The 12,649-nt window shown below is 41.9% G+C and overlaps 1 protein-coding gene across 1 annotated transcript; it reads right to left on the reverse strand.

Moving 5' to 3' along the window:
- Positions 1-7,119: 7,119 nt before the first annotated feature.
- On the reverse strand, positions 7,120-9,018 carry LYRM9 (LYR motif containing 9). Its single transcript, XM_010190419.1, has 3 exons — positions 8,893-9,018; positions 8,096-8,188; positions 7,120-7,137 (listed from the first exon to the last, which is right to left on the reverse strand). The coding sequence occupies exons 1-3, from the start codon at positions 9,016-9,018 to the stop codon at positions 7,120-7,122; spliced, it is 237 nt and encodes a 78-aa protein (XP_010188721.1).
- Positions 9,019-12,649: the final 3,631 nt, after the last annotated feature.

Genomic DNA, 12,649 nt, shown 5'->3' on the forward strand with positions numbered 1-12,649 from the left:
TTTCTTAGGCTAAATACCACTTATATCGCATACATTCTTCGTATTTTTAAACTCTGCTCCTGAAATAACTGTAAAATTATCAGCTAATAGGGGAATAATCATTTCACTGCTGCTTGCCAACAGAGCCCCGACCAGCCAGAGGTGCTCAGTGCGCTGAAATCAGGCCAAAGGAGGATGGTGAACACAACAGAGTGGGAGCGAATGAGTGTGTGAGATAATCAGGTAAGTTAACAGCTCTCATTGGTTCTTAAAAAACCCCAACCAGTCTTGAGAGCCACTGTAAGCTGCTTACTCTTGTCTTGCCCGTGACAACCCAATCGTGAACTGCAGTTTCAAGCACACATCACTACATCAATTCTGAACCAGAGACCCTTCCATGCAATCCAAATGGACAAGACAGAACACGAAATAGCACTCCAGAGAAGTGATCTTATTCTCCTGAGGTTATACAGCAACAGAGTGAAATACAGAAGACTATCACCAACTATAAATTTTTAAGGTCTCCAAGTTAAGGACCTAAAGAGCAATCTGAGAATTGCTTTTGAAAATCTTGGCCATTGTGGCAGATGCACCCACCCTACTAAAGACCTGAGAAAGACCCAACAAAGACAGTGCTAAAGTTTCTGGCCCTGTTGGCGCCAGGACTGCCTGCCCCCTCACAGCTCCTGTCTGGTCCACACAGTGGGGGTCAAAGGCAGGAAAGTTGGGGTCCTCAGCCAGTAGGGGCTGACATGACCATGGATTGACCACAGAGCAGATTCGACCAGGGTACAAATGGGGCCCCGCCGGAGGACTCATTTGAGTCGGTCCTCCTCGGAGCAGCGGGTCTGCAGTCGGGGACTCTCCCCTTGAGTTGGGACGCCACTTAAGGTAACTTCTTGAGACTGAGAGCCCTCCCTTTTTGGTGAGTGAGTGAGTGCACATTTTGGATCGTTTGGCCTAAAACTTAAGAATTCTTAGCCGTGTCTGGTAATATTCCCAACCAGCATATCGAACCTGTATTTGTTAAATGTCAGTGGGATGTTGTTTTGGTGAATGAAGTTTTGTCTGCTTCATTTCAATTGCAGATTAAAGCTTGTTTGAGTTCATTATCTGTGTGCGTGTAGCCATTTTGGTGCAATTCCGTGACAGCTATAAAGCTGCACTGTACTCAGCGAGATACCTGCAGCTATGAGAGGCCAAGCTCCACGGAGCTCTGTGGGGAGAGCTCAGCAAGTGGCTGCATTCCATAGGTAAACCACAGTCAGACACACCATACTGTGACCTCCATAAAGAGGAGGAAAAATCAGAAAATAAAAGAGAAAGCAACCCTTGCAGTTGCACAATTCTGGAAATAAAAATACTCTATTTTTAGGCACGAAAAATCAGTCTTCACATTGGTGAGTATCAGGGAGGTGTCTCCAGCAAATACAGACTTTGCCTGTTTCTCCCTCCATGATATAATATTTTCCAGACTAGTAACTTCTGTTTGACGTTTGTTTTGAAACAGACTGTTTTCCTTGTTCCTTGTTTCATACCATCTGAGATCCTGCTGACTTTGTGGATGAAATACCTACTAAGAAAATGAAAGTAAGACTGAGAAAATCCCAGATCCTCGGTGATGTTACCCAGCACAGAACATGAGTCAACCTAATCAAGTTGCAAGAGTTTATTGTCAATTCTCCATCTCATAAAAACCATTCTGTAGAATGGCAGGAAATATTAATCAAAACACCACTGTTTTTAAACTCCTTGCAAGAAGGATACCAAAGACTGCACAGAAAGTGAGCTGTAATAGCAGAAGGACATTAAGTGCAGTAGTTTTTAACCAGATGAAGGTGAAGCCCAGCAGAAGGAAGCACACAGGTGATGCAGCAGAGCAATGGAAAGCTGTGGGGCAGCAGCTGAAAGAGAACATTTTATATGGGGTAGCGAAGCACCCAAACAAAGCTGTCTCAGAAGTTACTGATTTAAAAAAATCAAGTTAATCCTTTTCAAAATGGATTGATGCAGAATATGGAGGAGGATTCTTCTGGGGAAAGAGGCACCCAGGTTGACAGTTACAGCATAGGGAAGTTAACTTCTTGGGCCTCTCAGTTCATAGGTGAGGACAACAAGCCACAGCTCCAGAACTGTCCTCTTCATAACCTGTGAGCTTACTCAGGTGTGCAGGATGACTCCTCCAGCCTGCAATGTCAGCGACCTCTGTGACCAATGATAAATAAAACACTGTTATACTCTTAGCTGCGAGTGACAGATGCCTCTGCCTGCTTCTAAACTTTTAAAAACTGTTTTAAATATCAAACACAATTATGAGGAAAACAGAAAATATTCTTCAAAGAACAAGGTTTTTTCTAGAAGTTAATGTGTCTGCCCTGATTAATCACAAGCTGAAAGGAGTATTTGATGACTGGGGTATACTTCAGTTAACACTATTTCATAAAACCTGGCTTGACAGAAGTCTAAGATAAATTAATCAAATAATACCCAAGTTGAAAGATGCGCCAGCTGGCTCACACTGAGGAAGAACTGCCCTGCCTCTGAACAGCAGGGACGCCAGAGTGAAGCAACTGAGCATCAGCAACGCAGCACCAAGCCATTCTTGTGTGTTGCCGTCTTGCTCCAGCACACAGCTCTTGACAGAGCTACTCACACGATTCTTACACACATAGGCTGTTTTGGGCGACACTGAGGGACACCACACTGTGGAGCATAATGCTCTAAAGACTTCTTATGGTTTAAGGTCAAGGACTCTCATAGTGAATATTGTAAATTTGAACATCTAGGACTCATAGCCGCTGTGCTGCCTGTTCGGTTTGCACTTATCAGAGCTTTATATGAAGGCATAGTCTGTAATGCCAAGTTAAAAGCTATTCTCAAATAAGAAACTGTTTCCCTTAAGAAAAGATCACAGTGATTTTGTTTGTCTTAGAAATAGCGTGAATGCTTATTCTTTACAGTATCACAGTAAATACCACTTCCTTATAACATTTGAAAATGAGCCAAACACCATAGAAGTTTTTGTCTAGCATCAAATTCTTAAGCTCACGTGTCTCTGGACAAAAAGCAATGCCTGTGACATAACGAAAAAGTGAAAAAGAGTTTACAAAGTGCTAAAGCTAAAGAATTATTTGAAGAATATTCAATTACTGACAAATGGTGCTAAGCAAAGCCTGGCTTGGGATGGAAGTATTCTATTCAGTACCCACAGGGCTCAAATGACTCTCAATGGTAGGACTGAACTGATGTCAGAGGTGCTACTGACATAAGAATGTGATCAGAAATACAGACATCTCTTTAACCATGTGGAGTGCAGACTACTAGCCTGTATTTTAGATAAAACACAAACTTACAATCTTTTCCACTAGGAATAACAAAAGCGGACCCTTTAGCATTGGTCTGTGGGCTTAAGAGCAAGAACCTGTACACTAAACAGCGCAGCAACTAACCCACCAGTAAACGGCTCTTGTTCCAGTCTTTCTAGGCGTGCCACTTCTGTGTTTGTAATGTACAGATGATTTCACATGATTTCAGCTTTAAGTTCCTAATATTATATATACAGAAAAGGAAGTTGATCAGTCTACAACCTGGAGCTACTGACTAAGCACTTTTTTCTCATTTTCCTCAGCTAAAATGTGATCCAAATAATGTCTCTCCATACCTCAAGAATTAAAAGCATGCTCCCAACCTATTAATCATAAGTCTCACAACTGTCTTTTCCTTGTTCTATTGTTTGCCTTGCATAACAAGCCTCCTGTGAAAACCTCTCTCTGGCTTAACTGACAGAGTAGTCTGTACACAACCTTTGAACGGTTAACTCGGCTCAACTGCCCTAATTGTAGAGGAGTACTTAGAAGTTATTGACCCAAGGTCTTACAGTAACCAGCTGCAAAACTGTTGTTCCAGAATGTAATTATTACACTTGTGCAAACACCATGAAAACCCTCAGGCTAATGAATGGCCAGGTGATACTGTTGCACACTGAAAGTGATGCTGGTAACTAAATGCCTACAAGAAGAGCACTTATCAGTGGGCACAGCAAAAAGTGGGGCTCTGACGTGACCTGATGGGCCCTTACTCATTCAGTTACTGCAAACACCTACCAACAGTCCACTACTTACCAGAACTTGCATGACATCCAAGCACAGAAGTGCGTTCCTCATTTCAGTAAAAAGAAACTAAAACCTATGAATGGAATAGGCTTGTCCTTCTTTGCTAAAATTAACCTTGATTGCATCAACAGTTTAATGAGCACTGCCAGCTTTTTTCTTTTAAAATTTGCAATAGTACCTACAGTACACAACAGTCGCTAATTCCCTGTCAATTTGCACCCAGCATCTTTATTTTCAGAGATTCTGGACGACTGAATATGGAAACACAGATGCACCAATCTATTTGGTGTTGATATTTTCTTTGCAGCTGTCACCAGAGACCCGAGGAGGAGCTTGACCCATGAAGAGTTCCCCTGTGAACAGCAGGACAAAAGTCATGCCTGTGGCTGCGTACGCCTCTCCCGCAGTGGGCCCTGTTAGCGCCCCTGGCAGCGAACCGTTAGCGCAGGGGCATGAACACCAAATGAAGCTGCTGGTGGAACAGAGCAGTTCTCAGTCTCTGCAAGGCTGGGTGTCAGAGTTGCTCAAAGGTGACCCTAATTAGGATACTAATGGAGAGAACTCAATTTACCATATAAACCCTCAGGTCAGACAGGTTAGCGAGTGGTAAATTAAGGCAACTCCAGGATTAAATTACTTCCAAGTAGAAGTTTTCTGGATAACAATTTTGGTCAAAAGTATTGAAGCTCTGTCTAAATCTGTTTTCAGAGTTCAGGTTCTCATCTACAACCAGGCTAACACAATATCTTTGGTCTCAAATTATGCTGCTGAAGAACAGACTTTGTATAATGTCCAGAAAATGTGAAAGCCTCAGCTCTGCAGCTGAACGACTCTTCAGCCCAGTCATCAGTGAAGCATCTCTGTCCGAGACACTGGGGTTACTTTCACTACTACAAGGAAGTATACAGTTGTTTGCACCGTGTCTCCCCACCACCGAGAAAATGACTTGTTCCATAACAGAGTAACTACAGTTATCTCCATATTATATTTCCATTCTACTAAAAGGTTTGTTATTTTGAAAACCAGATTATGTTTGTATGAAAAAAAGTATTTACTCTGACATCTCCTCATGCCCTACAACTGAATCACTACTGCCAAAATATTTAGTCATGGTGTCTCATGCCTCAGCAGCCATGTTCCCCTTCTGCACCCTACTAAGAACTACATGCCCTACCAGTTTTCCAAGACTAAAATTCACAGATCCTGGGTCCTACCACATCAGCTACATCGATCATACCTCGGGTCTGATGTTCCCAGATCTCAGCTGGCACCTCAGGCATTTGGAGCTGCAGACATGCCACAGTTGCACCTTCCACCTCCCTTGTGCTTTCTCTCTTGAACTATCCATAAATTAAACAACAAGCAAATAAGAACGATTTAGACACGTGCACTTACCCTATTTATTCATTGAACACAATATTATGTCTCACACTACATCAAGCAAGACAATTAAAGCAATGGAGGGTTGTTCAGCCCCACTACACATAGTTGAGGAAATGAGTAAGTTTCCATGTGCTGTTAATCCCACTGAGTCTTACTGTTTCCACTGCTGCACTGACACAAAGCATCTCCATACAGCAGACCCAGTACATACAACAGAACTGGAGTATCGCATGGGGCATGTTTGCTCTTCTTGATTAAAAGCAGCTCATTCGGATATCTTCTGTCAAACCTACTTGAGCTTTCTTATTACAGTGCTCAGTTTCATGCTGGATATTTCTTGTCAGCTGCCAAGGTTGAAGTTTTCTACGCTCTACCTTGCACTGAAATATTTTGAAAATTTAAACCACAATTGTTACACTTCCAAAAAAATGTATTTAAGTAGAAAGACAAGTGGTTTCCCTCACATGAAGAAACACACCTACTTTGTTGAGAAACTCCATTACCTTCAAGTGTTGTTATCTGAAATTAAGCAGAAGAATGGCCCCAGCATAATATCTGAGTAACTTCTGATGCACTTGTCAGAAAAAGCTTTGAGGAGGAGAAAGAAGTGGGGTAGAGGGATGAGAAAGAACAGAATTAAGGAATATGCAGAACAACAGTTGAGGGTGCATAAGGTGATGCGAAAGATGTAGGACTAGACAGAGAACGGTAGTGGCGATGGCAAAGAATAACAGAGGGCAGGGATTCTTGAAGAGGAGGGTGTAGGATTATAGCAAAGACAAAGGGCAGGTTTTGATACAATAATTTACAGGATAGACGTTCACTTACAGCCCTCATTTCTGTTACAGCACTTGTCAAATTCTTCTCGACTACTTTAGGCTAGGATTTTCTTTTTGTTTCTTTCATGGATGAATGAAAAAAAAGAAAACGTGGAGCCTAAAAGAGATCTGCCTTAGCCACTGAGTTCTATTTTGGCAGGTGAGGAAGCTCAACAATTGAGAAACGGTAAAAACAAAGCCAGTCCTCAACACTCGGGGCTTCGGATCCACATCGCAGCGTGCACTGCCACCTGGAGACAGAAAGTGCCAAGTACAGCCAAAAGCAAAAGTCGTGTTTCAAAAGGAACCTCTTTTACCCCTAAATTTAGTTTATTTAAGACAGCTAGCATTTCTATTGAGGTGATGAAAATCTATCAGGGCAGTGAAAAGACGGTCTTTTTAAAAAGGACGTGGATTCCCATTTTTAAAGGACATTTATTATGTGTTGCAAACTGTTGTGAAGGCCTTTATATCTGTACAACATTGCACATTTCAGTAATTATCCCGTTCAGTGCACAAAACCCACCTGAACAGTGTCTGTTTTCATGAGAGTTTAGAGATGAGGGTGACAGGCACCTATCTTTGACTGAGAAACAAGGTCAAGTGCAAAGCTCATTCTTTGAACCTAGACTGTGCCTTTTAATCTACAGACTCAAACAGCTTCAGAAATAATAATTTAGCTTCACGACATCCCAATAAGTAGAAATTATTGTATTTGTACTATCTAAGAGCAAACTACAGGCAACAACTATAATATAGCACTGGGTTTGACTGCAAGTCCTCCAAGGATGTTTACCAATGACATTCTTGTCTTCATCATTCCTCTTCTACTTCTGTTTTCTATACTAAAAAAAAAAAAGACAGAAAGAAACAATTATTTCCATGAAAGAGCACATAACTACGAGGAACTGTTCACACTGACAAGGATTTACAACCCTCTTCATGATTTACATAAAATGATCTCTGTTTCCTTTAAGGTAGATTAAAATTGGACAGGCTTTCCCTCCACAGTATAAAATAATGCTTCTTGGCAGGCACTGTGCATCCAATCCTCCTCTCACACAGTTCAATTACCAGTTTTCCAATGAAGCAGCCACAATCTCTGTAGCAGAATCAGAATAACGCTTTTCATAATTGTAGGGAGAATAAAATCAGATTCAGACACAGACAGTTATTTACTGGGCTGCAACTGCTGGGATTTGGCTACTGCTATAATTTTATAATCTAGGACTAATCTGTGCTTGCTGCTGAGGCAATTCTCATTTGGACCTCATGGGCCAGTGGAGAGAAGGACTTAACAGTCACTTAGTAAATTAAATCACAGATATCTAGAGCAAGCTGAACTTTTGGCTTGTTTCGTTATACTCTGAGAAATCCATGTTAACCTTTCATGCTCTCCAGCCAGATTTAAATCCAAGCAAGCCCAGGTGACTCCCGGCTGTGTAACTGTGCACAACCTTCATTCTTTCATTTCAGAAACCAGTCTGAGTGGTATCAAACACGTAAACCAGTTACCACAGTTTTGCCACGATGTTGGCTAACGCTGCTCTGCACGGCCACAGGCAAGACCAGAGGAAAAAAATAAATTGTTGTGGGAGTTCAGGTGAACTAAGAGACGATAGGAAAGCAGCTGATGCATACCAACAAACCGTGGCTTGAAAAATACTTTTTTTTCCTCTATAATATAGTTTTTGGGAAGTTTTTTGTGCGTTTTTTTGGAGGGTTTTTTTTGTTGTTTGGTTGATTCGGTTTGGTTTTTGTATCTGAACTGAGAGCAAAACTTAGACAATCTGATGCACTTACTTTATTCATGACCCAGTCAGCATCTTCAATGGCTCTCTTGATAATCTGCTGGATTCGCTCAGGGTCGTCTTCATCTGCATGAACTTTGAAGCTCTGCAACATTCAATTGGAGAGTTACACCGACCAGCCAACTTAATACAACCGCTGTCAAAATAAGGACCACTTCTAAATCTCAAAGAAAATATTGGATGCAAACAAACTGTTGATCTGGAAAGGTAAAATACACATTGTACCACCTGGCCGTGCCATTTCCATAACAAGTCCTGTCAAATGTAATTTCATATTAAGCATTTTACTCTTTTCATGCATCATCAGCAACAACCACCAGAGAACTTCAGTTCAGGACAACAGTAGAAATTGTCTGGTACGTTAAATACAGAAAGACCCAGGACAGCAGGTATGACGAAAGGCATGAAATTACTTTCATATGAACAATTAGATGAGATTTAGCCAGCTGGGGTGGGATATATATATATTAAAAAATGACCAACAAGGAACCAGTAAGTCACCGTGAAAGATGTGTTTATTTGAGTAAGGAACGATAGTTCGCTCTCTTGACTAACACAAGAATTAGAGATGAAAGGACAACAGAAGGTTTCAGATTCAAAGCAAAGAAGAAGAAATGCTCCTTCACATGCTCCCAGCATAATCCTGCAAATGCACGACTGCTTCAAGTTTGCAGTAGAACAATTTTCTAAGTGCCAGGAGTTATAAAAAGCTGATCCAACACGTAGGAGGAGAAAACCAAAAAACCCCAACACTGAATTCCACCAAGAGAAAAGCAAAGCGTTCCTCACCTGCCTGACTGCGTGTCTGTAATGCTGGCGAATACTCTCCTCGGGAAGCTGCTTACAGCATCGAAGCAGGTAACGATACAACTGCACCGAGCTCTGAACTAACTCAGCGTTCGGTAGTGGGGCCATTGTCAAGCTTTGTAGCTGGTGAAAATAAAAACCACACAAATTAAGATACCTAACTAATTTTATCAAAAACACAGAAATAAAAGTGTAAAGTAATTTTATAACAATAAAAACAGAGCCAGCAAATTAAAGTTTAGCAGAGTCACTCGAAGAAACTTTAGAAGAAAACACAATGTGAAACGAATCACAAGTTGCTTAGACTATGGACACATGGGGGTGGTTATTGACCAAGGTATTAAAGTACAAAAGCATGCAGTTAGTGCAAGAAGATCACTTTATGATGGCAATATTAAGGTGTATTGCAATCATAATTTTTTCTAGTCTACAAAGAGACCCCCAGTGTCAGCTGCTATCAGAGCACAAAGCAGCACCGCAGCCCAAGGAGGTTTTCTACTCGCTGAGCCATGATTCGTGCATTCACTCAAGTGTCCAGTGCTTCCCGTGCGCACCCGCACAGAGTCCATCCACACAGTGACACCGTGGGATGAGGGCGCTCATCACTGCTACAAGCGCTGCCAGAATTTAACAATATTCCCGAGCCTGGGCACTCTCTCAGGAGTATCTTGTGAACTGGCCTATTAATGTCAGGCTTTAACTTGAAATAACATGTGGTAAACACAGAACAGGATAGGCAAAAATATTGGTAGCTTCAAAATTTTCCTTTTTCTTTTTTTTTTGGTAAGAGCAACAGGAAAAAAACCAAGTTTCACCTCCAGAGCTATACTTACATATTGTAACAATAAGTCCATCCCAACTATATAAAGTGCTAATCAAACACTGTAAACGACTTGTCACCTAACAGATGGTTACCATCTGCAGAGAACTACATTAACATTTGGAAATAAGCACTTTTACATCATTAGTCTTAAGAATAAAGATAATAAATAAGTAACTGAATAATGAAGTAGGTGTATGGCATTATTTTAGCATCCGTTATAATACTTACTCATCATTTGGACTATTTTTTTCCTTTTTCTCAAGTAATTTAAGTCCTTCGGTCAATTTTATTTCAGAATAGCACACCACAACTACTGCATGCCTGGGCTGTATATTTGCCTAGATCAGCTCCTGCAGTGGGGAGAAATGCCCTCCCTATATACCTATAAAATGCCCATTGTAATGGGATATGTACTATTGTAATCTGTGTTTCCAGTAACAGATACAATTTTTCAGACACAAATTTGCATACCTCTACAGCAGTAACAAGAGCTATGCTCATTTACAGTAGCACAGGAGGTAACTGAAAATCTTTACTATTTTAGGCACAAAAAGTATGATCTTCAATGTGATGAAAACTAAAGAATCCTACACCAAAACCACAGAATTTACTCTTGAGGGATAGGCCTCTACAACAGGGCTTTACTCATGGCACAAACCCACAGGACAAAGTCCTATCTGGACACCTCATGATACTGGGTTTTTCCGTTCATTACCGAAAGAGCGGGTGAAATCTATGCTATATTGACTCCTTGAATCTATCTTTTGTCAGAAGTAACATCTTGTAAAACGAGAGGGAGCTGTTCTGTGGCAGAGCTGTTTGTCTACAGGAAAGGCGTGAGCGAGAGCCTTGCCCTATTCGCGTTATTACTGGTCCTGGAGCTGTGCCCACACTCTTCAGTCAAGGATCAGGCTCTCGTGGTAGGTACTCTCTATCTACATATATGTCTATGTACACACGTAAGGACATACACAGCTAATGAAAACATTTCTGCCGCGGAGAATGCACAAGGCAGAGCACTGAGGAGTCATCAGATGAGGCAGATGAGCCAAACAGGTGGGCTGGGAGCGGGGAGGAGGTGGCAGCGATGGGAGCCTGTTTCTGTGCAGCCCGACAGAGCACACACGAGAGCTCACCACCTGCTCTGCCGAGAGCAACAGCCCAGGTTTATAACACTGCTGTTTTAGGGACCTGTGGAAACAGCGAGTCACGGCTGATGATGGGTGCTATGGAAGCCCCTAAGAAAGGCTCTGGTGGCACTTCTGAAGAAAACGCTTTTCTAGCCTCCAAGGGAAAAAGACGACAATCTCAAGTACTGAACAGGGTTACAAGCTCATAAGATGGCGATGTAAATTATTAAAACTAATTCTAAGGTATACAATAGGCTTAATAGGCACAAACCTTTGAAGGACATACGTCATGTTTCCTGCTTGTTTATACTGACACCATTCCTTACATCTGAAATAGTTTGTGTAGTTTAGTTGTGACTTTACTCAAAAATCACTTTAGCCACACTTTCAACAAGAAAAGCCCTTTCCCCAGAGTATTAGAGAATACAGGTTTATGACAAACAGTACTCCAGAACTAACCCTGGTCACGGTGACTAACTCCCTAGTGAAAAACAGCCATAAAAGTTACAAAAATCCCAACCTGGCCAACGTGCCCCATCTTTTGTGATTGCAATGAGCTGAAGGATCAGTGTCTGGTGTTGATGTCTCATGGGCAAGAAAATCCGAATTAGCTGGCTCCTGGATTCTGCCATTGTCAACTTTACCCCCTGCCAGTCACCCACTCCTCCCATACCGACGTGCTGTAATGAAGGGGAATCTGCACCGGCCCCTGACAGCCCAGGGATGTGCCAAAAACGCGCCCTCACCCCTGAGGAGCCCCATCCTTCTCTGGCACCTTTAACCGACCGTGGGTTTTCACACTCTGAGCTTCATGGGGTGTGCCTGCTTTTGAACTCTTGATGTGTTCTGTCAGTAACGGCCGGGAGAGGAGGTAAGACTCCACTATGGTCCCCTCCTGAGAAACATTCACAGCCAAAATAGGTTTCCATAGCTTTCCCAAACGATTAGAAAACCATTCTTCCATCGCGAGGGCAATCGGTTGGCTCTATCCTGCTGCTGCAATCCTTTCACTCTGCTTGTTTGATTCAAGTTCTGGTTTTTTATATTTGTTTAATAAAAGCAATTTGGCTCACGTACTACAGGAACTGGATACTGTCCAAACAAGACATATGTAGGGCAGAAAGATGTTATAAAACTTCAGAAATATAGACTAAGAGCTAACTTTCCAAAATGGCTTCAGTCTGACTGGTCTGTTTGCTAGCTCACTTTCCAAGCACACAAGATGTGCTAATTATGGCTTCACCTAAAACGTTTACCTTAAAATACAGATCAGAAGATCCCCAGGCTTCAAGATGTTCATCTCTTGCTTTCTTTCAGTCTTTTTTCTAAAACTTCATTTTCTCTTTGCAATGAAACCTATGCTGGACATCAGCTCCATGCATTCTTTGGCTTGGATTCACTTCACCTTGGCATTTGAGAAGGTGATTATACTCGCAATGGTCTGTAAACCCCTGCATTCTGCCTCCAACCAGCAGAACGATAAGCAACTCCAAAATGCGACTCAAATAATACTTAGACTGAATTCTCCCTGCCCTTCTCTCCATTGAACAGAGAAGCAGCAGCAAAGCAAGAGTTCTAACATAGATCCTGCAGTTACAACCTAAATTAGGCAGCACGACTCCAAGTCTGTGCCCTATTTTGAAAACAGAAATACAATCACAGAATGGTTTGGGTTGGAAGAGACCTTTAAAGATCGTCTGGTCCAAGCCCTGGCCATGGGCAGGGACATCTCTCAATAGATCAGGTCGCTCAAAGCCCCACCTGACCTGACCTTGAACATTTCCAA

The sequence above is a fragment of the Mesitornis unicolor genome, unplaced genomic scaffold (assembly GCF_000695765.1).
Source record: "Mesitornis unicolor isolate BGI_N332 unplaced genomic scaffold, ASM69576v1 scaffold10118, whole genome shotgun sequence".
NCBI lineage: Eukaryota > Metazoa > Chordata > Aves > Mesitornithiformes > Mesitornithidae > Mesitornis > Mesitornis unicolor.